The 24,003-nt window shown below is 42.2% G+C and overlaps 1 protein-coding gene across 3 annotated transcripts in view; it reads left to right on the top strand.

The window, feature by feature from the left end:
* ap2a1 (adaptor related protein complex 2 subunit alpha 1) overlaps positions 1-24,003 on the top strand; it is a 41,416-nt gene that overhangs the window by 6,145 nt on the left and 11,268 nt on the right. For 2 of the 3 annotated variants that reach the window (XM_044182771.1, XM_044182769.1), the window contains exons 3-13: positions 14,386-14,579; positions 14,762-14,891; positions 15,194-15,295; positions 15,829-16,088; positions 16,456-16,624; positions 16,900-17,037; positions 17,355-17,537; positions 18,289-18,386; positions 18,466-18,697; positions 18,967-19,155; positions 19,280-19,434. In XM_044182771.1, coding sequence (XP_044038706.1) covers positions 14,386-14,579; positions 14,762-14,891; positions 15,194-15,295; positions 15,829-16,088; positions 16,456-16,624; positions 16,900-17,037; positions 17,355-17,537; positions 18,289-18,386; positions 18,466-18,697; positions 18,967-19,155; positions 19,280-19,434 — 1,850 coding nt within the window. Of the gene's footprint in view, positions 1-14,385; positions 14,580-14,761; positions 14,892-15,193; positions 15,296-15,828; positions 16,089-16,455; positions 16,625-16,899; positions 17,038-17,354; positions 17,538-18,288; positions 18,387-18,465; positions 18,698-18,966; positions 19,156-19,279; positions 19,435-22,370; positions 22,434-24,003 lie in introns of all 3 variants that reach the window. The other variant, XM_044182768.1, reaches the window with a different exon arrangement.

Below are 24,003 nucleotides of genomic sequence, written 5' to 3'. Positions count from 1 at the left end.
ACACCTTACCTACAATTATGACAAATGTTTTATTCAGTCCTCCCCCCCATACAGTCCAGTGCACCTGTAGAGCATCTTATAGAGCCAAATTGGCAATATCCAAAGTTTGCACAGGATCATTATGGGACATTTGAGACCTGTGCTTGGAAGCCATTACTTTAACTTTAACTCTAAGTAGATGAAGCCAGCAGTGTTACAGATTTCATGTCTGAAAAGGGCTGGAGAATCTGGCCATGCATTCATTGCCAAAATTTGGTAATTGACAGACTTTGGTTCGGCCGGTACTCAAAGTATTGAGCTTATCGAGCCCTAGTCCTAAATGATGTGATCATATTGAAGCCGTTATTAGAACAGTATATCAAACGCTCTACTCCGGCTCTGTTGAACCACACCAGAGCCAAGGTTGATGACTGCCAGTGTTGACAGAACTAGAGATCAGTGACCTGTGTGTTATCACCCACATACTGGCCAGAATCACAAGCCCTCAAGGTGTCATGCTAGGTATCAGTTAGTTAGACTGTTGTTTTAATACTTACAATAATTAGTACCCTACCTAACCAAGACTGGGTTTCAGGTCCAAACCATTGGTTCATGGTCCAGTCCAACTCACTGGCCTTGAGTTTCAGGTCTGTGTAAATGCAAGCACAAAATTTTGAAGCATGGCTTTAACCAATGAATACAACCACAGACATGAAATATTATTTTTCTTAAAAAAAAAGCCAATTTCTCCTATAACCTGTCTCAGTATTCATAATAACCATTATCTGGTTCACAAAGCTACCACCTGTGCTGGGATACCCGATACAATAGTAGAGTGTTGTCTTGTGACCCACAAGCTGTTAGATATGGTAAGGAAAACACAGAGACATGAAGATACAGTGCAGCGCACAATTATTTGGTCAATGACACATTATTTTCTTCTTTTTGACTTCAACACATTAGATTTGAAATAAAACAGTGACAATAAGCTCTAAGAATGTTTGAGGTGAATTAAAGTATATTAATGGCCACCAAAGTATATTTGGTGAGTCATTTTAGCACAGCAAGTGATTGAGTGGACAATATTGTATATAATATTTTGAATAGACACATATTTTTTGTTGCAGAATAATGCCCTGCTGTACATACTTTATTTCTTGTTACATTTGTTTTTAAGAGAAAATTATTGAATTAAATTTTGAAATATTTATTAGACAATCTTTTGATATTTATTTTGGGTAAAATAATTGTTAAATTAATGGATAAAAAAATTATCGTTAGGTCCAGCCCTACTTAGGATTTTCTCTGAGGTATGAACAAAATTTACTAATGGTCCAGACCTGTCATACGAGTCATGTACAGCTAATCTGCCTTTCTCCACAGTGGAAAAACACTTGACTTGAGATATATAGTTTAATGCTCTGTCTGTTAAAGCAGAACAAGTACCTCAGCTACTGCGACTATTTCCTGATTCTGTGTGGTGGATCGTTTTTTCTCAGGAAGAGGAAATGTTGAGTCAGGATCTCTAAGTGGTTTGAATGTTGACTGCTGTACCACCAAAGACAGCAGAACTACCCCTACAAGTTCATTCAGTGTCTATGCCTTGAAATGCGGACACAGTCTGAGAGTAGAGGAGCTAATATGTAATTGGGCGTTAGGATAGCAACCATAAGCCAAATGTACTGATGACAGTGCAGGGCTCTAGGGTGTGACCATTTACACACACACACACAGTGAAGTCAGCGGGCAGTAGAGCAGAGAGACTGTGAAGATTACTCTAAGATTACTCGTTACTGTAAGGAACAATGAAACCGTTGTGAGTAAAAAGCCAATACTATCAATACACCCGTTCAACAAGCATCAAGATGTAGAAAGTGATACTTTAATCTGCTCTGTCTGCAGCGCGCTAGCTCGGCTAATAGTGAATTGTTACAAACAAGCTAAAAGCTGTCTGTATGTAGCCTAACTGTTTAGTTTAATTTGCCACAAATCTTAAAATTTGGCAAATTCTTAGCTGAGACAAACCAGCCTCTCCTCTCTCTACTAGCGGTAACTTCCCCGCAGTGTTTCAGCTTTACCTGTAGTTGTATACAGGGCTCTAACTTAACTTTTTTCACCACCGCCCCAAACTGTCCCGAAATACAATTTAAACCGTCCCGAAGCAAATGCTGGCCATACCAACTATATAATGGCTGTTTTTCTACAGTAAAAATATTTTGATTATTAAAAGTGATGCGTGGCATAAATAAAACACCATTGTAATTACAGTGTTTCTGCTGGCAACATTGAGAAACTTAAGGATTAAGTGTTCCTTTATGAGTTGAGAAAGTTCTCCTACTTCTTAAGCTAAATAAGCTTTTTTTTTTAAAAAAAAAAAAAGTTTTTAAACAACTTTGGATTAGCTGGAAAATGCATCATCACAAATCACGTATCTCTAAAGTTGACTTTTTTAGAGATAGCGACACTACAAACATATGATGATTTTATAGACCATGATGCTTTGCTGTAGATTAAACTACTAACAGTATATAAAGTAGGGCTGCAGCTATCGATTATTTTAGAAATCGAATATTATACCAATTATTCCATCGATTAATCGAGTAATCTGATAAGAAATACTTTTGCTTTATTAAAGAGCTGTAGTAAATAAGACAGGTCTCTTAAATTGAAAAACTAATTGGTGTCCTTTTTTTAGAAAAATCTACATTTGTATTGCTTAAATTGCATACATTAATATCATCTGTCAAAACTAAACCCGTTTAGTGAATTTAAGTGCTATATTACAGCTTTTGCTTTAAAAAAGGTATATATACTTAAGTTTCAGAACTACAAGTTTCAGCCTTACTACAGCTCAGGAATAACATAACTTATAACCTCTTATTTGTGGCATCTGTAGGAGGTAAAAACGAGTGGACAGGAACTGTGACTGTCATAATAATAATTAACATAAATGAAGCTCAGGCTTTCACCAGTTGATTGCAGCATTTTATTTTCTGTGGTTAATGTGTCGAACAAAACCTAGCTAACTTAGGGGCCATCATGACTAGCCACCATATTGATTTACGTTGTTAACGAGCCATCACATATAGCCATAATTAGTAGCCTACATTTTTTACTAGCCTTCATGTACCTTGTGTCAGGTCCGCTCTGTGGACTGGATGCAGAGACTGTAATGTTACACTTTCTGCTGAGATGCTGAAGCAGAGACGTCGTGCTGTTGTGGTCAGCTGGTTCAGTTTTACAACAGAGACACTGTGCAGAGTTTTCATGGACACTTTCTGTCGCTTTCTCTGCGCCCCTCGCTATTTTCTCTCTTCCTCCTCTTTGTAATCTGCGCTGTCAAATCACACCAAAGATGCTCTGAACCGTCTCTGATCACACACAGCGTAAGCGCATTGTGCGACAGTAATAATCATCCGTGCGAAACACAGTGCACTGTATATAGTTATATGGATTAAACAAAGCTTCGATGCAAATCATTTGAATTGATTATTTTTAGTAATCGAGTTAACTGAGGAATCGTTTCAGCCCTAATATAAAGTAGTTAAAATTAGCACAACCATAAACAACTACAGCAGTAAAATGCAACATACACATTAATGCAGCAGTAATATTAATTCTCCAAAAGCATTAATTGTAACGGACTGGGTGACATGTTAGTGCTGTGAGTACTAACTGTTAATTTTTTGAATGTCACTGTGTTAAGAGATAGAAGTTGTTCAGCCAAATTAAAAAGGGTCGTTCACTGAAGTTACTGAGGTTTCCAGGTTGGCAGTGAACATCTTACAAGCTTAGAAGCTGTGAAGCCTGTCAGTCATTTCAGCTGCCAATGACAGTGATTTGTGTGAGATAGCGTACCTGTGATTGGCAGAGGTTAGGGGGATGTTTGTTTTTCTTCCTGCTAGTTTGGGGAACAAGAGTTAGTGTATAAGACAGAGCCAAAGTGAGAATGTAGTTCAGAGAGCACACTGTACAGTTGACTGTCTTGTTGTTTTGGCGTTGACTGTGGCCCACAGTAGCCTGTGTACTGTTCGCTGATAAATTGCTTGGGAAGCCAGCTAATGTCTCGTAGCCTTCTTACTCAGGGACACTACAATATTTAGGGTTAGGACTTTGTTAACCGCTTTGGGGCGCCATTGTACCTGCCTTACAGCCACGACATGTACACTGCTTGCAGTTCATCTTTTCGCTTTGTCTTCGTGTGATAGCATGTGTGAAAGAGTGCTTGCTTGCTCTTGAATTGTGTACTCTCTCGCAATTGTACATTGACAACTTTGTCATAGTTTAATGTTGTTGATGATTAATGATGTTTAATCGCAGTTTTTTTTTTTTTTTTAAAGGCTAGGTCTACCTTCCATCCCGTGACCATCCCAAAATGTATTTTTTATCGTCCCTGATCAATTTTTTTTCCTTCCCCGTGGCGGGACACTGTGAAGTTAGAGCCCTGTGTATAATTGACCCAGTAAAAACATTTGACTCAATAATGGTCTTTACCTCTTTCATTTTAAGACATGCAGTACATGAGATAGTATGCAGGGCTGGCACTGGCAAATGCCAAGGTCCAGTAGAATCTGCTATCTGTCACTTCACATGTTCCACAGAGCTCAATGATAAAGAGCCGCGGTCTGTGTCTGTTGGTGATTGCCATCCAACTTATTCAGTGACTGCCAAAAAACTATTGGCCTGCCCCAGTTTGGGCTGAACTATTTGAGGAGAACACCTAATTGAGATTTTTCTTGACCATTATTGCAATTACGATTTAATTTCTATAATTAAAAAAAAAAGTAAGAGTTAATTATAAGTGGAGCTGATTTCAACTCCATGCCTGTATTGGAGGTGTAGGTTTACATTATAGACCTATTGGCTGTCTTAGCTAGGTAAGACCTATGTTGTTATTTTCAGACCAAATTAGGCTTTTGAGAAATGCCATCACTTGGCATCTCAGTGGAACTATACAGTATACATTCTTGGCAAGTTTTTATCAATTAACATTTTATGCTAAATAATTTTTTTTGGATTATTTGCCTGTATGTCCACAAGCATCACCCCCCATGTTTATATGACATTCTGAGCCATAGTTCTGATAGTGTTAAATCAAATGGATTTTGTCACATTTATTGTTTTTCTTTTTGGGATGGTATGGGATATTCAAGGTTAATTTATTATTATACAACACAGATTTGCACAACGAAATGCAAGTTGTAGTCCCTTCATGCTATGCTATGGCATGTTCCCCCGGAAGAAAATTTTGTACATTTTAAAGCTAAATGCATCAATCCGGTCCACTTTGAGAGCAAAATCAAGTGGCTAGATCTATGAAGAACTTTGCTCTTGTAAACAATTTTAATCATAAACACATTATGCAGGGTTTTCCCTGGGTTTCTGAAGGGCTTAGGTGCTGTGGTTGCGGTGGTGGGGTCGTAGGGTTTGGGGGTCCTCCCCCAAAGAGATTTTGATGTTTTTTGACTAAAAACTATGCATTTTCACATGATTTTAGACAACTATCATTACAATAGTTATGAAAAAAACACACAGGTTGCAGTTTTTCACATTACTCTCAGACATTAGCAGGAAAAAAAGTTGAACAAATATGCTCACTGATGAAGTCAGCATGATTTCATGATAGCATGATAAATAATAATAAAACTTTATTTATAGAGCACTTATCAAAACAAAGTACAAAGTGCTTCACAAAGAGAGACAGTGAATGATAAAATAGAAAATAAATGAAATACATAAAAACAATAAAATAAACAGCCAGTTCAGGTAAGATCAGGATATACTTTCTGATAAAAATGCATTTTTAAGAGACTTAAAAGAAGACACTGACTCAGACAACCTAATTTCTTCGGGCAAGTTGTTCCAGAGCCTCTGGGCCATGGTGGCAAAAGCTCTGTCCCCCTTTAGTTTTCATCCTGGACTCAGGAACAGACAGAAGACCCCTGCCTGAAGATCTTTAAACTACGTGAGGGTTCATAAGGAATTAAAAGGTCTAAAATATGATCTGGAGCCAGGCCATGAAGCGCCTTAAAAGCAATCAATAAGATCTTAAAATCAATCCTAAAACAAACAGGGAGCCAATGTAAAGAGGCTAAAACAGGTGTGATGTGATCGTACTTCTTTGGTTCCTGGTTAAAAGCCTAGCAGCTGAGTTCTGTACAGTCTGCAGTCATTTCAAAGTTTTTTGATTAAGACAAGTGAACAGGCTGTTTCAATAAGCTTCTTGCTGCTTAGATATGTTTTCCGAGAATCTTCGAAATATATGGCAGTTTGGTGATTGGGCGATAGTTATCTAGGAGGGCAGGATCAAGCCCAGGTTTTTTTAGGACTGAGGGTGATACCAGATCTTATTAACTCCACCTTTCCAGCAAAGTGCAAAAAAACCTTTTCACAATTAGCATCACAATCAGCAGGGGCACAAGGAGAGGCTGGGTTAACTAACTGATCCACAGTCTTAAATAGGAATCTGGGGTTGTGCTGATGGGCCGAAATAAGAGAAATGACATGTTCTTGCATCCTTCACCATCCTATTATAAAGGCGTAATAATTCTTTCATGGCCTCAAAGTGGACCTGGAGACCTGATTTCTTCCATCTGCATTCTGTTCTTCTACATTTCCTTTTACAGCTTTGAATACTGTCATTTAACCATGGCTGTTTTCTAGTCTTTGAGTTTGGTCTATTTTTCAGAGGAGCTATGAGATCTAAGGTTGAAGAACACAAGTAGTTAAAATAATCAACCAAATCGTTGGTGTTGGAGGAATCGGGAAACACACTGCCCGGAGAATTGAACAGTGGACAGAATTTTAAGGCACTATGCTCATTAAGGATGCGTGTGTACTTAGAGTGGGATAAGACAGTACTAGCAGCCTCTAATTCACAGTTAGAAACAATGCATAGGTGATCAGATACAGACATGTCCCTGATTTCCATAGATGGGGTTTTCAGGCCCAGACTAAAGACTAGGTCTAAGGTGTGGCCACGGGAATAAGTTTGGCCAGACACATGTTGTGATATTTGTGATATTTAAAAAATCAGCAGCAAGGGCATTAGAGGAGTCATCAACATGAATATTAAAATCACCACAAAGAAGAATTCTATCATAATTTAACACAAGACTGGATAAAAACTCAGGGAGTTCCAACAAGAAGGAGCCAGCTGGTTTAGGCGGGCGATAAATAATAGCAAATATGACCGGGAGGGGGCCACCAAGTTTAAACATGAGCACTTCAAAGGAGAAACTCATTGCAAGCTGTGAGGTTACACCTTAAATGCTTCCTATAGACAGTAACAAGGCCCCCACCTCGACCACAATCCCTAGGGCGGCTAAAGCAGTCATAATCTGGAAGGCACAAGGACTGCGATCACCAGGACGTAACCAGGATTCAGTTAAAAACATAAAATCTAAATCAGTAGAAGAGATAAAATCATTTAAAATAAACATTTTGTTAGAGAGGGATCTTACGTTGAGAAGAGCCATCTTAAAAAGTCTGTGCTGGGTCAGAGCCGAAGTTGTGACTGGAGGTAGGGTTCTGGCCCGGATCTTTATTAAATTAATATTATTGCTGTGTCAGCTGTGTCTGTTTTGTATTAAGAACCTATGCAAAATTACCACAAGAATTTTAGAAGTAGCGCTAGAGGGATCCGGGCTCCAAATAGCAGCACTATGATCAGTCCAGAAGGGGGAGTTGGTGGCAGCAGAGGGTGCGTGGCTGTTTATGATGGGCAGAGAAGAGAAAGAAGAAGAGCGAGGGGAAACAGCTGATGTAAATAGTCAACTACATGAAGAGGACAGCACAGCGTGCTGCAGGTTACCTGCCAGCATGTGACTACCTGACTTGTTCGGGTGAAGACCGTCTCGTGCAAACAAGGAAGAACGATCCCAGAATAAGTTAAAATTCTAAATAAAACCAATGTCCTCGGTACTGCAGGTAGACTGGAGCTAGGTATGATAGCTGAGGATCCTGCTAAAATGGCCAATTCCACGACCCAGTGTAGGAATTACACCTGAAATAAAAGCATTCTTCGCCTACCAGCCCCGGCTGGGGGTTGAGGATGGCATCATCTTCCTGCTGAACCGCATCCATACCCACCTGGACAAGCACCTCACCGTGCTTGTCGGCTCATGTTTTTTGACTTCTCCAATGCTTTCAGCACCATCCGGCCAGCCCTGCTGGGTGAGAAGCTGGAAGTGATGCAGGTGGATGCCCCCCTCGTGTCCTGGATTGTTGACTACCGGACTGGCAGACCACAGCACGTGCGTCTGCAGCACTGTGTGTCGGACAGCGTGGTCAACAACACTGGGGCCCCACAGGGGACTGTCCCCTCTCCCTTCCTCTTCACCATCTACACCACAGACTTCAGCCACCACACAGAGTCCTGCGACCTTCAGAAGTTTTCTGATGACTCTGCTGTGGTGGGATGTATTAGCGGTGGTGATGAGTCTGAGTACAGGGCTGTGGTGGGGGAACTTTGTCTCATGGTGTGAGCAGAACCATCTGCAGCTCAATGCGACAAAGTCTAAGGAGCTGGTTGTAGACCTATGAAGGGCCAAGGCACCAGTGGGTCAGTGTGGAGATTGTTGAGGACTACAAATACATGGGAGTACACATGGACAATAAACTGGACTTGGTGAAGAACTCTCAAGCTGTTTACAGGAAGGGCCAGAGCCGCCTCTATTTTCTGAGGAGGCTGAGGTCCTTCAACATCTGACGGACAATGCTGAAGATGTTTTATGAGTCTGTGGTGGCCAGTTCTATCCTGTATGCTGTTGCATGCTCGGGCAGCAGGTTGAGGGTAGAGGACCCTAACAGATTCAACAAACGTCTTGGGTATAAGGAGCTGCAGCGTTTATTCATGGGCAAGCAGTAACCTACACTGTACATTTACTGCCACTAGACAACTTCACTGCTCACCTTTCCCTCTTCTCCGATTGAGCACAGCCACCTTCACTCTCTCTCTCGCTTGCCTACACACTCACTACGCACTGCCCTGTTCCTTAAAGGAGCCATGCTACTCTTATAACAAATAAGGAGGAAAAGTAAAGAGAGACCAGGTGAGTAGGTGAGGATGGGCTTTGAATGGGCTCAAATGTGCAAAATATAGAAATTGTAATTAATATCCAACATACATATAAAAAGTATAAAACAAAGTATATAAAAAATGATAGTTGCCCATAAGACGACAACCACCCCATCGCGATGTTTCACTGTGGACATTGTGATATGCCAATTGGGTAGACATTGCCCAACCCTAGTCTGAGGTCTGTTTGTGAGGAAGTCCAATATCCAGTTGCAGAGTGTGGTACTCAAGCCCAGAGTGCTGAGTTTACTGATCAGTTTCATGGGGGAAATTGTGTTGAATGCTGAGCTGATGTGCTGCGTATTGCTAAGTGTAATGTCTCATTTCACCGGTGTTTGTGTGTTACTAGTAGCGTATTTTTGCTGCTCTAGCTCATCACAGTTAATTTTGTTTGATTCTTCATTATAGTGACTAACTATCTGCTATACATTTAAACGTACACTAGTTCGGCTCAAGCACTCATAGCTCTCGCCTTCTTTTAGTGACATTGTCCCTAATCCCACAGTTTACACTCTATTCAGTTTTTACTAGCTATCGTTCTTTAGCTTAGTAGCTAGCAATGGCTTTTCTCTCTCCCTCTCCCTCTCCTGCTCGGTGTGTCAAATGTTTAGCTGTTCCTCTGCCTCCTTTAATGATAATGGTACATGTATTAAGTTTAGCGTATTTGTAGCATTGGACGCAAGGCTTAGTGAATTGGAAACACGGTTCTGCACCATGGGAACTCAATCATTAGCTGCTGTAGTTAGCCATGCCCCAGTAGCCGGTGCGGACCGACCAGAGGTAGCTCCTGTCAGCCATCTCCCGGCAGCTCCCGAGCAGCCGGGAAATCAGGGAAGCTGGGTGACTGTCCAAAGGAAGCATAGCCCTAAGCAGAAGCCCATGGTTCACCACCAACCTGTTCACGTTTCTAATAAGTTCTCCCCACTCAGCGACACACCCGCTGAGAAACCAACTCTGATTATTGGCAGCTCCATTTTGAGAAACGTGAAGTTAGCGACACCAGCGACCATAGTCAAAAGTATTTCTGGGGCCAGACCGGGCAATGTTGAATCCTATTTAAATCTGCTGGCTAACAATAAATGTAAATACAGTAAGATTGTCTGCTGTCGAGGTGGTGTCCAGCAAATGATGTGGGCTTTGTAGATAATTGCCGTACTTTCTGGGGAAGACCTGGTCTGGCCTAGGAGAGACCGCATTCATCCCAGTTTGAATGGGGCAGCTCTCATATCTAGAAATCTGGCCGAGTTTATTAGTGGACCAAAACCATGTCAACTCAGAGTTCAGACCAGGAAGCAGAGTTGCAGTCCTACACGCTTTTCTGCACTTCCAGAGCAGTTACCCACCCAAAACGGTGTCTGCCCCCTGACCACTTAAATTAATAAAAGGGGAGGAAGAGGAGTTATACATAAAACCTAAACAAAAATGCTGAAATAGCACAACAAAATAGGACAATTAAATGTGGACTCTTAAACATCAGATCTCTGTCATCTAAAGCTGTACTAGTGAACAATTTAATATCAGAGTATCATTCATTTATTTTGTCTTACTGAAACCTGGCTGGGTCATGCAAAATATGTTAACCTAAATGAATCCACTCTGCCCAGTCATATTAATACTCACATTCGAAGAGGTGGAGTTGCAGCCATCTTCGACTCAAGCCTATTAATCAACCCTAAATCTAAACCAAATTATAACTCATTCGAGAGCCTTGTTCTTAGTCTTTCACAAGACTCTCCAGTTGATCCAGAATGCTGCGGCACGTGTACTGACAAGAACTAGGAAAAGAGATCATATTTCTCCAATATTAGCTTCTCTGCACTGGCTCCCTGTAAAATCCAGAATATAATTAAAATCCTTCTCCTCACCTACAAAGCTCTTAAAGGTCAGGCACCATCATATCTTAAAGATCTCATAATACCATATTATCTGACTAGAACACTGCGCTCCCAGGATGCAGGGTTACTTGTGGTTCCTAGAGTTTCCAAAAGTAGAATGGGAGCCAGAGCCTTCAGTTATCAAGCTCCTCTCCTGTGGAATCAGATCCCAGTTTGGGTTCGCGATGCAGACACCATCTCCACATTTAAGAGTAGGCTTAAGACTTTCCTCTTTGATAAAGCTTATAGTTAGGGTTGGCTTGGGTGAGTCCTGAACCATCCCTTAGTTATGCTGCTATAGGCCTAGACTGTCAGGAGACTTCCTATGATGCACCTCTTTCCTCTCTCCTCCTCTCCCTTTCCATCTGTATGCATTTGTATCCCATTACTGCATGTTACTAACTCAACATCTTCTCTCTCCCGTAGTTTTGTGCTTTCTCCTTTCTCTCTCATCTCTCTCCTGTTGATTTCAGCAGGTATTTCTGCCTCCAGAGCTGCAGAGTCTGGATCTGTGGTTGTGGGCCACTTACTGCCCCTGTGTTCCTGCTCAACAACAGCTACTACAGTTGTTGTTATTGGCCCTTTTACTCTTATTGACATTATTATTCTATCATTCCTATTATTATTACTTTATTAATATTATTACCACTAGCATTGCATTATTACTATTTTAAAATTCTAGGTCGAATTTGCATTGTGCTTCCCTCTCCCCCACCGTCTCTCTCTCTCAAAACCTAACATAGCAGCGGCAGATGGCCGCCCACCTTTGAGTCTGGTTCTGCTCGAGGTTTCTGCCTCTTACAGGAAGTTTTTTTCTTGCCACTGTCGCTAAGTGTTTGCTCATGGTGGGATTTGTTGGGTCTCTGTAAATAGTATTATAAAGAGTACGGTCTAGACCTGCGCTATAGGAAAAGTGCAATGAGATAACTTCACTTATGAATTGGCGCTATATAAATATAATTTAATTGAACTTTCTGATGTAGGCGGTGTTGTTCTCGAGGTGTGTGAAGATTGAGTGGAGGGCAGTGGAGATGGCATCCTCTGTGGATCTGTTGGTTCTGAAAGCAAACTGGTGAGGGTCCAGGCTGGCTGGGATGTTGTTCTTTATGTGCTGGAGAACCAGTTTCTCAAAGCACTTCATCAGAATGGGGGTGAGAGCCACAGGGCAGTAGTCTTTTAGACTAGACACTGCAGACTTTTTAGGTACAGAAAAGATGGTGGCTGTCAGGTGGGAACAATCTCCTGTGACAGTGATATGTTAAAAATGTCATTGATAACATCAACTAGCTGGTTGGCACATGTCTTTAGAACACGGGCAGGGATTTCATCAGGCCAAGCAACTTTACTCATATTCACTCTCAGCAGGATTCTTGTCACATCCGCTGTGGATATTGACAGTGGCCGGTCCTCTGGAGGCAGAGTATACTGTACAGCTGACTCTTTGATGCCAGCTTTCAGGCTTGCTCTGGTGGTGTCTCCTGACCAAAAAGCAGCTTTTTTTGGCTCTGTGTAGAGCCCTCACCTCTTCATTCATCCAGGCTTTCTGGTTGGGGTATGATTTTATTGTCGTCGTGATCGCCACATCATCAACACATTTGCTGATGTATGATGTCACTGATGATGTATATTCCTCAGGTTGACGTGGTTCTCCTGGGTGGCGGCCTCTCAAAACAGTCTTGTAGAGCTGCTGTAGCTTCATCTGTCCACACTTTAACAGTTGTTACTGATGGTTTGACCCTTTTTATCAGCTGGGTGTAAGTAGGCAGGAGAAGCACGGAAATATGGTTTGATTGACCTAAATAGGGGCGAGTGAGGGCTTTGTAGCTGCCAGAAATGTTTGTGTACACATGGTCCAGTGTATTTGTTCCCCTGGTGGGGATGTGAACATGCTGGTGGAATTTAGGTAAAATAGTTCTGCGGTCTGTTTGATTAAAATCAATAGCTACAATAAAAATACTGACCGGTTGTTTTGTCATGTGACTGCTGACGACCTGATACAGTTCCTGTAGTGCATTTTTTTTATTTGTCTCTGGATGAATGTAAACAGCAATAACAAAAATACTGGTGAATCCTCTGGGCAGATAATGTGGTTGACATCTTAACATTAAAAACTCGAAATCTGGGGAACATTGTCCATCAACTTTGACTACGTTTGAGCACCAAGCATCACTGATGCAAAACACAGAGTCCGCTTCCACTCTTTTTAACTGAGTCTTGTGTTCTGTCGACGTGGAACATGCTTTGCCATGCAATAGCTTGATCTGGGGCATTGTGGTGGAGCCAGGTCTATGTGGGCATCACAGTCTCTGATTTCCCGTTGCTGAGTCAGCCTGAGTCTTAGTTTGTCCATTCAGTTTTCCTGCGAACGGACATTAGCCAGGACTAGGCTGGGTAGTGAAGGTCCAATCTGGATTAGTTTAGCTTAGCTCTTGTCCCGGCTCTCTTCCTCCTCTTCCTGGGGCGATCGCACCGCTCGCGTTGACGTTTGGTCTGGCTAGGTTGGTTGGAAGCTGTTGTGGGCAGTGATTGTTTCAAGGTCTGCTGCACTTAATCCAATCACTGCGCTTCGTTTTCCAGCGTTGAGTGTATTTCTGTCATAGGTAATATGTGCTTCAGTAATAAAGGCAAAAAAAATAACAATTTTGAAGGCGCTACTGGCAACTGCACGCGCCGCCATCACCATGGCCATGCCAGTATAACAAAATAAAAGCTGTTTTGTAGTGCAATAACCATTTAATTACCATGTCGAAGTGTCCTTGGGCAAGACACTGAACCCTAAATTGCTCCCGAGGGCTGTGCCTTTGGTGTGCGAGTGTGTGAGCAGTTCTGCCATCAGTGTATGAATGTGTGTGAATGGGGTGAATGCGATATGTAGTGTGTGAAGCGCTTTGAGTGGTCGGAAGACTAGAAATGCGCTATACAAGTACAGTCCATTTACCATTTACTGTGTGTTGGCTCAAATGATCAGAATCCCATTTTAAAGGACGAACACAGCATCAGCAACTTGAATACTTCATCACTCTGCAGTGTGAAATTGGTAATGTTTTGGCACCACCTACTGGTTAATGTGGAATTAGCCTTACACTTAACACAGATCCAGTCAGCATAGGTTCATGAAGTGGGAACTTCCTAATGGAAACACCTCTCAGTATTAGCCAGTACACTTCAACAGCAGCTGAAAACTGCAGCTACCAAAATGAGCATTGATTTGGAATTGATTGATTTGGAATCTTTATGAAGATGGGATTTATTACAGCACTGTAGTATTAGACTGCATTAGTTGTAGCTAGGTGAACCTAATAAACTGGACACTGATTGTGTACAGGTATTATCATGAACAATACGATATGGCACACCCACTGTGCACTGTATTTGTTTTTCCTTTTTATGGTGTTTTCATGGCTCCACTGTTTTTAAATCCTATTTGTGTCCTCTCTTCACCTGTTACTCCAGGGCTACCTGTTCATCTCAGTGCTGGTAAACAGCAACAGTGAGCTGATCCGTCTGATCAACAACGCTATCAAGAATGACCTGTCCAGCCGCAACCCCACCTTCATGTGCCTGGCACTTCACTGTATCGCGAACGTGGGAAGCCGCGAGATGGCGGAGGCCTTTGCCAGTGAGATCCCTCGGATCCTGGTTGCTGGGTGAGTGTGACTTCTGCTTTGGAGGGTTGAGAAAGTAAAATGCATAAAAATCATCCTCATTTGTCCTGCTTTTGTTATGTATTGCTGTGAGTGATGAAACCAAAGGTCCTTTTTCTATCATGTCACTTTACATCATGGTGACTTGACTTAGCTGCTGGTAATGTGAATGTGATGCACCACAGTGATACGATGGACAGTGTGAAACAGTCAGCTGCCCTGTGTCTGCTGCGGCTCTATAAGACCTCTCCAGACTTGGTGCTGATGGGTGAGTGGACGTCACGTGTGGTTCACCTGCTCAACGACCAACACATGGTGAGAGCACAATCCAGACCCCCAGACCCCCAGACCCCAGGAATGTAGTTACATAAAGCAGCCTTGTTGTGCCTGTTTGTGTGTGCATCTTAAATAGTTTTATTATATTTTAATGGTGTCTATTATAAACGACTAGCTAACATATTGCAATGTGAATTTTAATGTCACAATCAAAATCAGAAGTTGGTTTCCCATCGAACATGATTTTGAATTGATGAAACCCGTTCCACCACTGGTTTCCACTGAGCTGTGATATATCTGAGAGGGTTAATTCTCTTCTTTCGGGCGTGTCTGGGCTTTAGGGTGTGGTGACAGCAGCAATCTCTCTCATCACCTGTCTGAGCCAGAAGAATCCAGATGAGTTCAAGACCTGTGTTTCCCTGGCCGTTTCCAGACTCAGCAGGGTGAGTGTGGGTGGGTGCGCGTGTGTGTGTGTGTCAGTCAAGAACAATCAATTGTAAGCAGAGCTTTAAATAATTCGCTGTCTGTTTATGTATTCCCTTCAAAGTGTGTTTACATTGTCTCACCTTACACTGGCAGCGTGTATTCCTTTCATTTTCTAAAGATATATATATAATCTTTGACCTTGCTTTTGATCAGAGTGTATCAGAAGTCCATAGAAAACAGTGCCAGCAATTATCAAAGCTAGGCTTCCCAGGTGGATGAAGAGACCACTGATAAGATCATTGCCAAGAGAGCGAGGTCTGTGCGCTTAAGTGCAGGGCAAACAGTACATTTTTAAGCCAGATACAGCCAAAGTCTGCAAAACATTTGAAACCTGGCTCGACTCACATGGTTCTGATAGTGTAGCTACTGCTCATTTCTGAGCTTCCTGCATACAGCAAGCTGCACTTTGCTGAGACCGTTAAGTGTCTTGCACAGGTTCAGTTTTGACTTAGCATCATCAGTCGTAAAAAGAATTCTGTTGGTTCTCCAGATTGTGTCGTCGGCCTCCACTGACCTACAGGATTACACCTACTACTTTGTCCCGGCACCGTGGCTTTCCTGCAAGCTGCTGCGCCTTCTGCAGTGCTATCCTCCACCAGAAGATGGCGCTGTCAAGGGCCGTCTGGTAGAGTGTCTGGAGACTATCCTCAATAAGGCTCAGGAGCCACCCAAGTCCAAGAAGGTGCAGCACTCCAATGCCAAGAATGCTATCTTGTTTGAGGCTATCTCACTTATCATCCACTATGACAGGTGAGCATTCTGAACAATTTATTTTAATTTAGGATTGATGTTGATGAAACTGTAAAATGTAAAATCTTTTTGATGGGTTATAGTGGGTTTAACCCAAATGCATGTTCTTATTTAGATTATAGCGTTAATACAGTGTGACAAACATGATGGACATCATGTTCCTTACTCATTCATTCTCTAGATCTTTCCTTTACTGTATTTAAATGACTTTTTGTTTTTGTGGTTAATGAATTAGTATGAAATCAAATTTCAGCTAGTCTTGTTTAGCCCTAACTGTGGCCTGCTGATATGCTTTTTCACAACCTGATGACACTTTGAGTGTTTTACCAGGCTACCAGTGAAGTAAGTTTGGGTTTCTGTTCCGCAGTGAGCCAAACCTGCTGGTGCGAGCCTGTAACCAGCTGGGCCAGTTCCTGCAGCACAGAGAGACTAACCTGCGCTACCTGGCTCTGGAGAGCATGTGTACTCTGGCCAGCTCTGAGTTTTCCCATGAAGCCGTCAAGACACACATCGAGACCGTCATCAACGCCCTTAAGGTGGTGCCTCACACTTTGATCTAAAGACAGGCACGCAGCAGACATCAGGCCTGAGCAATGTTTTGATTACATCGTTAAATGATGAAGTGTGACAGACCTGTGCCACTCCTGCCATCCTCCATAAACCATTCCAAGTACTTTTCCACGTCACAACAACACATCTTAGCTTTAAAAAGGATACAGGACAATCCACACATAGTTAAACACTTGTCTCTACCTCTGTCACATCTTCTTTCTACCATTTTGTCACTGTTTGTCTCTGTCTGTCTCTGCAGACTGAGAGGGATGTGAGTGTCCGTCAGAGGGCAGCTGATCTGCTGTATGCCATGTGTGATCGCAGCAATGCCAAGCAGATCGTGGCCGAGATGCTCAGCTACCTTGAGACAGCGGACTATTCCATCAGAGAGGAGATGGTGGGTGCGAGAGTGTGCCAAGAAAGATTTCGTGTCGTGTTTTTTCTTCACTATACGTGACTATATTCCTCTAAATGTCAAGTGACATTTGATGAAGATGGTTTGTTTCCACCAGCTGAATATTGCATTCATCAACATCAAAACAGCCCAGCAGTCTTTAGAAAATGTATTAATTCTGACAAACCAAACAATTGACCTGCCTTTAAGTCTAAGACGCAGCACTGTCCAAAATAAATCAAAATGATTTATTTCAGACAGTTTTTCAAAATTACCTACCAACTGATTGAGCTGTGATTTGTTGTGCCTTCCTCATTCAGGTGCTGAAAGTGGCCATACTTGCAGAGAAGTATGCCGTGGATTACTCTTGGTACGTGGACACTATTCTCAACCTCATCCGCATTGCTGGCGACTACGTCAGTGAAGAGGTGTGGTATCGCGTCATTCAGATCGTCATCAACCGAGATGATGTCCAGGGCTACGCCGCCAAGACGGTCTTTGAGGTACCACTACATAACATATTAAAATGTAGCTTTTGCGGGCAGCAGCAGTTAACATGCAGTTCTTCAGCTGAGAGGGACACACATTGATCGAGATTAATAGGACGGTTATCGAACCACTTTTTTAGTACATACTAAAATGTCTGTAGCGTATATCTGTAAAAAGTTGACATAAAATGTCTGCTCAGATTCATAATCTTGTTGACTTATTCTTTGATCAGGTAGTTCCTTATTTAAATTAAAATTTTGCCAGTTTTGAACTGTATTTTATTTAGACAAAACAAAAAAAACATTTCAAATTCGAGAACTTTGACTTTTCTGTTAAATGAAGAAAAACATCTTTATATTTCACACTGCAAGTTATAAAATACCCAATACCAAAACAAAAGTTTTTTCTATAAGCATAAGTATCAAAAACAATTCACTTCAATTTTTATTTTTTGGGCGTCATTCTTATTGTTTACGGTAATATTTAAGTCATTACACTGGGCATTTGTTTAAAATATGTGTGGTTAATTGCGGTGGGGGGGATTCTTTTACCTAATTAATTCTACAGAAACTCATTAACAGGGCACTCCAGAAGGTGGTAGGATTTTACTGTTGTGCTCAAGAAAGCTTAAGCTGTATTATTTTTATTATTATTATTACTACTAACCTTAGGCATTGCATTTCTTAGGAAATAAGCGGTGAATAAATGTGTCTTTAGCACGGTTGTAATTTCAGAAACAGTCATTTGAATCATTGTCTCCTTCAGGCCTTGCAGGCCCCTGCCTGCCATGAGAACATGGTGAAGGTTGGAGGCTATATTCTGGGAGAGTTTGGTAACCTCATTGCTGGTGACCCACGCTCTAGGTATGTTGGTTTTTGGCTGCCAGGGCACTAAGTTGGCAGTTGAAATGATAAATAGTAAATTTGCTGTCCTGTCATCCAGCCCCCTGGTCCAGTTCAACCTTCTCCACTCCAAGTTCCATCTGTGCTCCGTGCCGACTCGTGCCCTGCTGCTTTCAGCCTACATCAAGTTTATCAACCTGTTCCCAGAGACCAAGGCCACCATCCAAGAGGTGCTGCGCTGCGACAGCCAGATCCGCAACTCAGACGTGGAGCTGCAGCAGCGAGCTGTCGAGTATCTGAAGCTTTCTTCCATCGCTAGCACTGATGTCCTGGTTAGTTCTGATGACCCTGTTAGACCAAACTCAACTCAGCCCAGGTCCAGTAATGAATGATAAAATAACATTTGCAAGGATCACTGGTGTACATTGTTAATACATTTTCCTTATACTGTCTCCAAAAATGGTCACAGTCCAGAGCCCTGCAGTCCCATTCTTGCTGAACGTGTTGTCCATCTACCATGATGTGTATTTTTAGTCAGATGTTGGCAGCTCTTTAAGTCCAAACCCAACAACTGCGTGATTGATCCTCCCTGTTCCCACAGGCCACTGTCCTGGAGGAGATGCCTCCCTTCCCAGAGAGGGAGTCGTCAATCCTGGCTAAGCTGAAGAAGAAGAAGGGGCCCGGTGCTGTGTCTGTGACAGAGCTGGAAGATAGCAAAAGGGAGGGCGGGGAGTTGAATGGAGGGGGTGACCGGGGGCCAGACACAGCCGCCATGGCTGCCTCCAACGCTGTAAGCAGACTCTCTGTAGGGCTTATTCAAAAATACTACTTACTTTCAGCTGCCTTTATGCATACCAGCAGCTAAAGCTGAAGCTACATTTTTGGCCCTACTGCAAGTTTCCTTTGTTTTCCAGTCCACCCCGTCACCGTCAGCAGATCTCCTCGGAATTCGTTCTGCTGCTCCCGTTGGTGCTGCTCCGACCACCGCTGCCAGCCTATTGGTGGATGTGTTCTCTGAGGCAGGGCCTGCCGCACCTTCTGCTGCTGTGAATGACGACGGCTTCTTAAGGTGAAAGGTCATCTCTTGATGAGTAAATGTAGAATCCACTGTCAGCTAAAGTCCAGTATGAGTAACAAAGCTTGCTGATAATCCTCTCTAGCTGCCAGAGGAAAGAGACGGTGTCTGCTTGAGACAGCTGTACTGTAGAAATGAAATGAGACTTCTGCAAGTCAATGAAATGAGAAGAGGAATGTAATGTAAACAAAATAGGTACAACCATAAAACACCAGTTATGTGACTTTATTTACCAGTTGAACACAATTTCTACTAGAGATGACCCGATCCAGTTCCAAGTCTTTTAATGTTGGGCATCTGCCGATACAGAGTCCAATCCGATACTTATATTTACCTACGTGTTGATTAAAATATAAATCGGATTCTGAGACATTGAAATAACAGCTGTAGCCTACTTAATCTGACACACCTTTTTCACAAGCTACTTGATCCAAATACCGAAGGTCCTGGCGCAAAACAATTAAGTTGATCAGCTTAATTTATCATTTATCATATGAATGGAAGATTAACTAAGAGAATGCCACTCCTGAAACTGATATGCACTGCTCTTTGCTAACAAGAATGAAGCAGAAGAGATAACAGAATGGTTTCAGTTGGAGTTTAGCAAATCTGTGACTTTTGCCAACCTCATTGTCTGGACTCGCCAAATGATTTTTACCTTCACACACTCTAATTTTCACTCTCATATGCAGCAGAATGCTGCATTGTAGAGCCAGCTGTGGTAAAGGACCCCCCTGCTGCAACACCAACAGGCTGAGGTGGATAAAACAGTAGAGTTCAGTGAAGAAAGGATCAGAATTTAATCAGTTTAATTTTAGCCAATAACGAGCCATTAAAATATACCCGGATCGGCCCTGATACCTATCCCTAGGTCTGGCTCGGTACATCTCTAATTTCTACTGTACTTCTGCCTTCACTCGGGGCGTTTACATGCACTTAAGTAACCAGGTTACTCAGAGAAACGAGTTTACATGCGCTGTTCAGTGGTGGAAACCGACTTATTTAAACTTCTAGAGGCTACTTTGTGTCAGACTTTGGATGGAATCATTTTAAATACAAGGACATATTGCTGCGTGTCATGATCTCTCCTTTCATCCACCCACTCCACTGTTACGTTCCCTGTCTGCAGTCTTTTGTCATGCACATGCGTACTTGTAAAAAGAGGATTTGAAACCCAGTTACCTGTATGCATGCCAAAGAAATCTAGCTTGGAAAATTAGGTTTGTCTAATCCCCTACCCCGATTACAGAAACCGGGTTTCTCGTTTACATGACGTTTAAGAAATCAGCTTAGTGGAGAAAGCTGACTGTAACCCGGTGACTTAAGTGCATGTAAACACACTGACTGTTCAAACAGTGGCACTCATACTGGACTGAGCAAAACTAGTCTTGGGCTTTAATAGGGAAGCACCCTGAATTTGTCGTGTACTGTTATTTCCTGTCTTAAACTGTTAATGTAAATAGTTGTTGTGTCTGTGATGTGTTGGCGGTGTTAGACTACTATGCGACTACTTGTAATGTGTCCGTGCTGGTTGTCGATCTGTTGGCTCTGTCTTTCTTTGCTCTATCTTTGTCTAATGTGGACCTGTCAACCTGGAGACATTCGCTGATGTTACTTTTAAAAAATATGCTAACTGTTTGAAAACCACAATCAGCCCATCAGGGCTCCTACTTGAATCTGTCCCTTGCCCTCCCTCCTCTCTTTGCTGTTGACTGTTTTTTCCTTAGGAGACAGTGCTGGCCAAGGCAAAGTTTTAAACTCATTGTTTAGGTCAGTATTTAGGTTAGTGTTAGTGATATGACAAGTTGATAATCAGAGGTATGTTGTAGTAGTTAGCATAATGTGTTTAAGGTAACATGCAGACAGCCTGTTAGCTAAACATAGCTGCACATGGAAGTGCTGTCAGTAAGACCTTCGGTAGGTAATGCTAAAGCAAGTCTTAGTTATACAGTCACAGATTATCCTGAGAGACGTGTAACAAAGTGACATGCATACAGTAACATGTCACTATAATGAAAGTACAACTTCAAATTTGGTGGTACTATAGCTACTAATTCCAGTTAAGTCTGTTACTCCAACATTTAAGTACTTGGGCTTGTTTGCTGGATGTTACGGTCGATATCACTGCTGTCTCTGTGTTGGTACAAGACTGGTATGGGAATGTTAGCTTCAGACTGGAGCTGGGTGGAGGCCACTAGCCTCCCCGAAAGAGGACATGTTGTGTCTTCTTAGCTGGCTAGTTAGCCTCTGGTTCATCTGGGAACCACTTGGGTTTTGTTCATAGTGGTGACAGTGTGTGAAACTGACGGCTCCACCGAAGTGGTCAGGTTCTATTGAAGTAATCGGACAAAAGGGGACGCTGTTGAATTCTCTGTGCAGGAGGATTAGCAGGAATTAGGATTTACACTACAACCTCAGATTTGGCCTTGCCTTTGCTTTGAATTCCACAGAGTGTAAAAGAAAAGAAGTGTGTTTTAAGCCTGGTTAGGAGATAACATACGAGCGGGCTGTGGAGTGCCTTCGGCTTAGGTTACTGTGCGCCTAACAGTGCTGTGAGGAGAGGAAGTGGTCCTAGACACCCCTCTGTCATATGGTATTGTTCAGCTGTTGTAAGGCTGAATCATAGCAGGGGAGGAAAACACAGTTGGCAAGTGTGTGTTGGTTCGACACATGCTGTCCATTTCCACGGCAGTTTGAAGGGGCGACCATGAAAGCAGAAGGAGATGGTGTAGACTTTTCTTCATGGTTGGCAGGTCTGCTACACTTGTCTGTTCTTTTTATCTTGCTGTGTATGTGACTGTCTTTCGTCTTTTTCTCTCCTTCCCTTCTCTCCATTTCCCTGTGTGTGTGTGTGTGTGTGTGTGTGTGTGTGTGTGTGGATTCGAATGTGTGTCTGTCTCCTGTCCTCTACCGTGATTGGACATTGACAGAGATCTGGAACAGCCCACCGAGACCTCTGATTCCCTATTGGTGGAGGGTTCTGGTGACTCGGAGTAAGGGCCCAGTAGTAAACTACAGAATTAGCTAGAAAAATACAAATATTGCACCTCCACATTGTTTTTTAGGACAGGCCTTTTATCTTTAATTGAACACGCCGTTGGTAATATACACTACACTGAGTGGGTAGCTTGATGCACATGAAGGTGCTCCTACTTGATGCCACAGAGGAGGAGTAGGAATACACAGTACATTGTTCTCCATTTTCCCAATGTAGAGAAGGATTCTTGTGCTTCCTGTATTGAGCAGCTGAAAGTCACTAACAATGACAATGTAAGTTATGTTACCAAATTGGTGTGAGTAGTATAAATGGAAAACCGGACAAAAGAGCCACAATGTGGCTTTAGCTATATGGTTTGTTTCTCTGAGGAATAGATTTGAATTGTCACATCACATAAAGGGTTAGGGTTAGGGTTGATGCAACTTGTTGCATGTTGACCAGTTAGCCTCTTCTTTTTTACTCTAAAACAACGCACATTTGCATGAAATAGATACAGACAGCACTGCACAGGTATGACCAAATAATCAGAAAACCTTCACAAAGTAGGAGAATGCACTCAGGCTCTGCCACAAGAGGGCTTAGTCATACTATAAAAAGAAAACCTGCCATGCAAACAATATTCCCTGAGTCACTAGCCAGGTTTCCAGCCAAATGTTGCACAAACTGAATTGAATGATCAGAAAATTGGCAAAAGGAAATGCAAATCAGTGCACATTTCTATCCACTACTGTTATGTTATGTTAAGTTAATATTAGGAGGAGGGGACACAACGAGATGATGTCATTAAAAGAGCTCCAGTCAAAGCAAAAAAACAACGTAGAAAACTGGATGGAAACATGACATTTATTTCATGTATTAATTAGAGGAAGGTTACAGTTTCCTCATCGCTCCACACAGATCTGATGTTTTCGTCTGCAACTATGTTTAGTCTCTTCAGTGGAAGCTTCAGTGGACGTGTAAGTCACATGCTTCATGTATGTCATGATTTCAGTCTGTTTTTCATTGTACTTTGGCGCATTTAGCTTTTATCAATAAACCAACTTTTCCACTTTAGCCGAGCGTAAAAGCCATTTCTGCTCGGGTTTTTTATGGATGGAAACGCACTTAATGACTAGCAACTATACTTCTGATAGGACATTACACACGCAATGATTGTGCATCTACATAAGTACGTTGTAACCATTCAACAAATGAAATACCAAGCTGCAAACTTATAACCCAAAACAAAATCTCAATGCTGTACTGCAGCTGTTGTAAAGTGGGGCAAATGCTGTGTACACACACACACACACACAAAAACACACCTTTTTTCACACCAACAATGTTCATGGCATCAAGCTTTATGTGTAGACTACGTATGTCTTTCTAAACATGTGAACAGTGTCTGAAGTAGAGCGCAGCTTGTACGCCATCTGGATGGTCAATCATTTTCTGTTGTTTTGGCTCTGTACTCTAGCACATAGGATTTCAAATGAACCAGTGACCCAAAGTGTCTTTAAGGGTGTTAGAATCCTGGCTGCATCTAAACTGTATGTATTGTGGTCCATTTTGTATGTTGTTGCCCT

Source organism: Siniperca chuatsi, linkage group LG21 (genome assembly GCF_020085105.1).
Source record: "Siniperca chuatsi isolate FFG_IHB_CAS linkage group LG21, ASM2008510v1, whole genome shotgun sequence".
Classification (NCBI taxonomy): domain Eukaryota; kingdom Metazoa; phylum Chordata; class Actinopteri; order Centrarchiformes; family Sinipercidae; genus Siniperca; species Siniperca chuatsi.
Note: the sequence above shows the minus strand (reverse complement) of the source record. Positions and strands in the feature narration are given on the sequence as shown.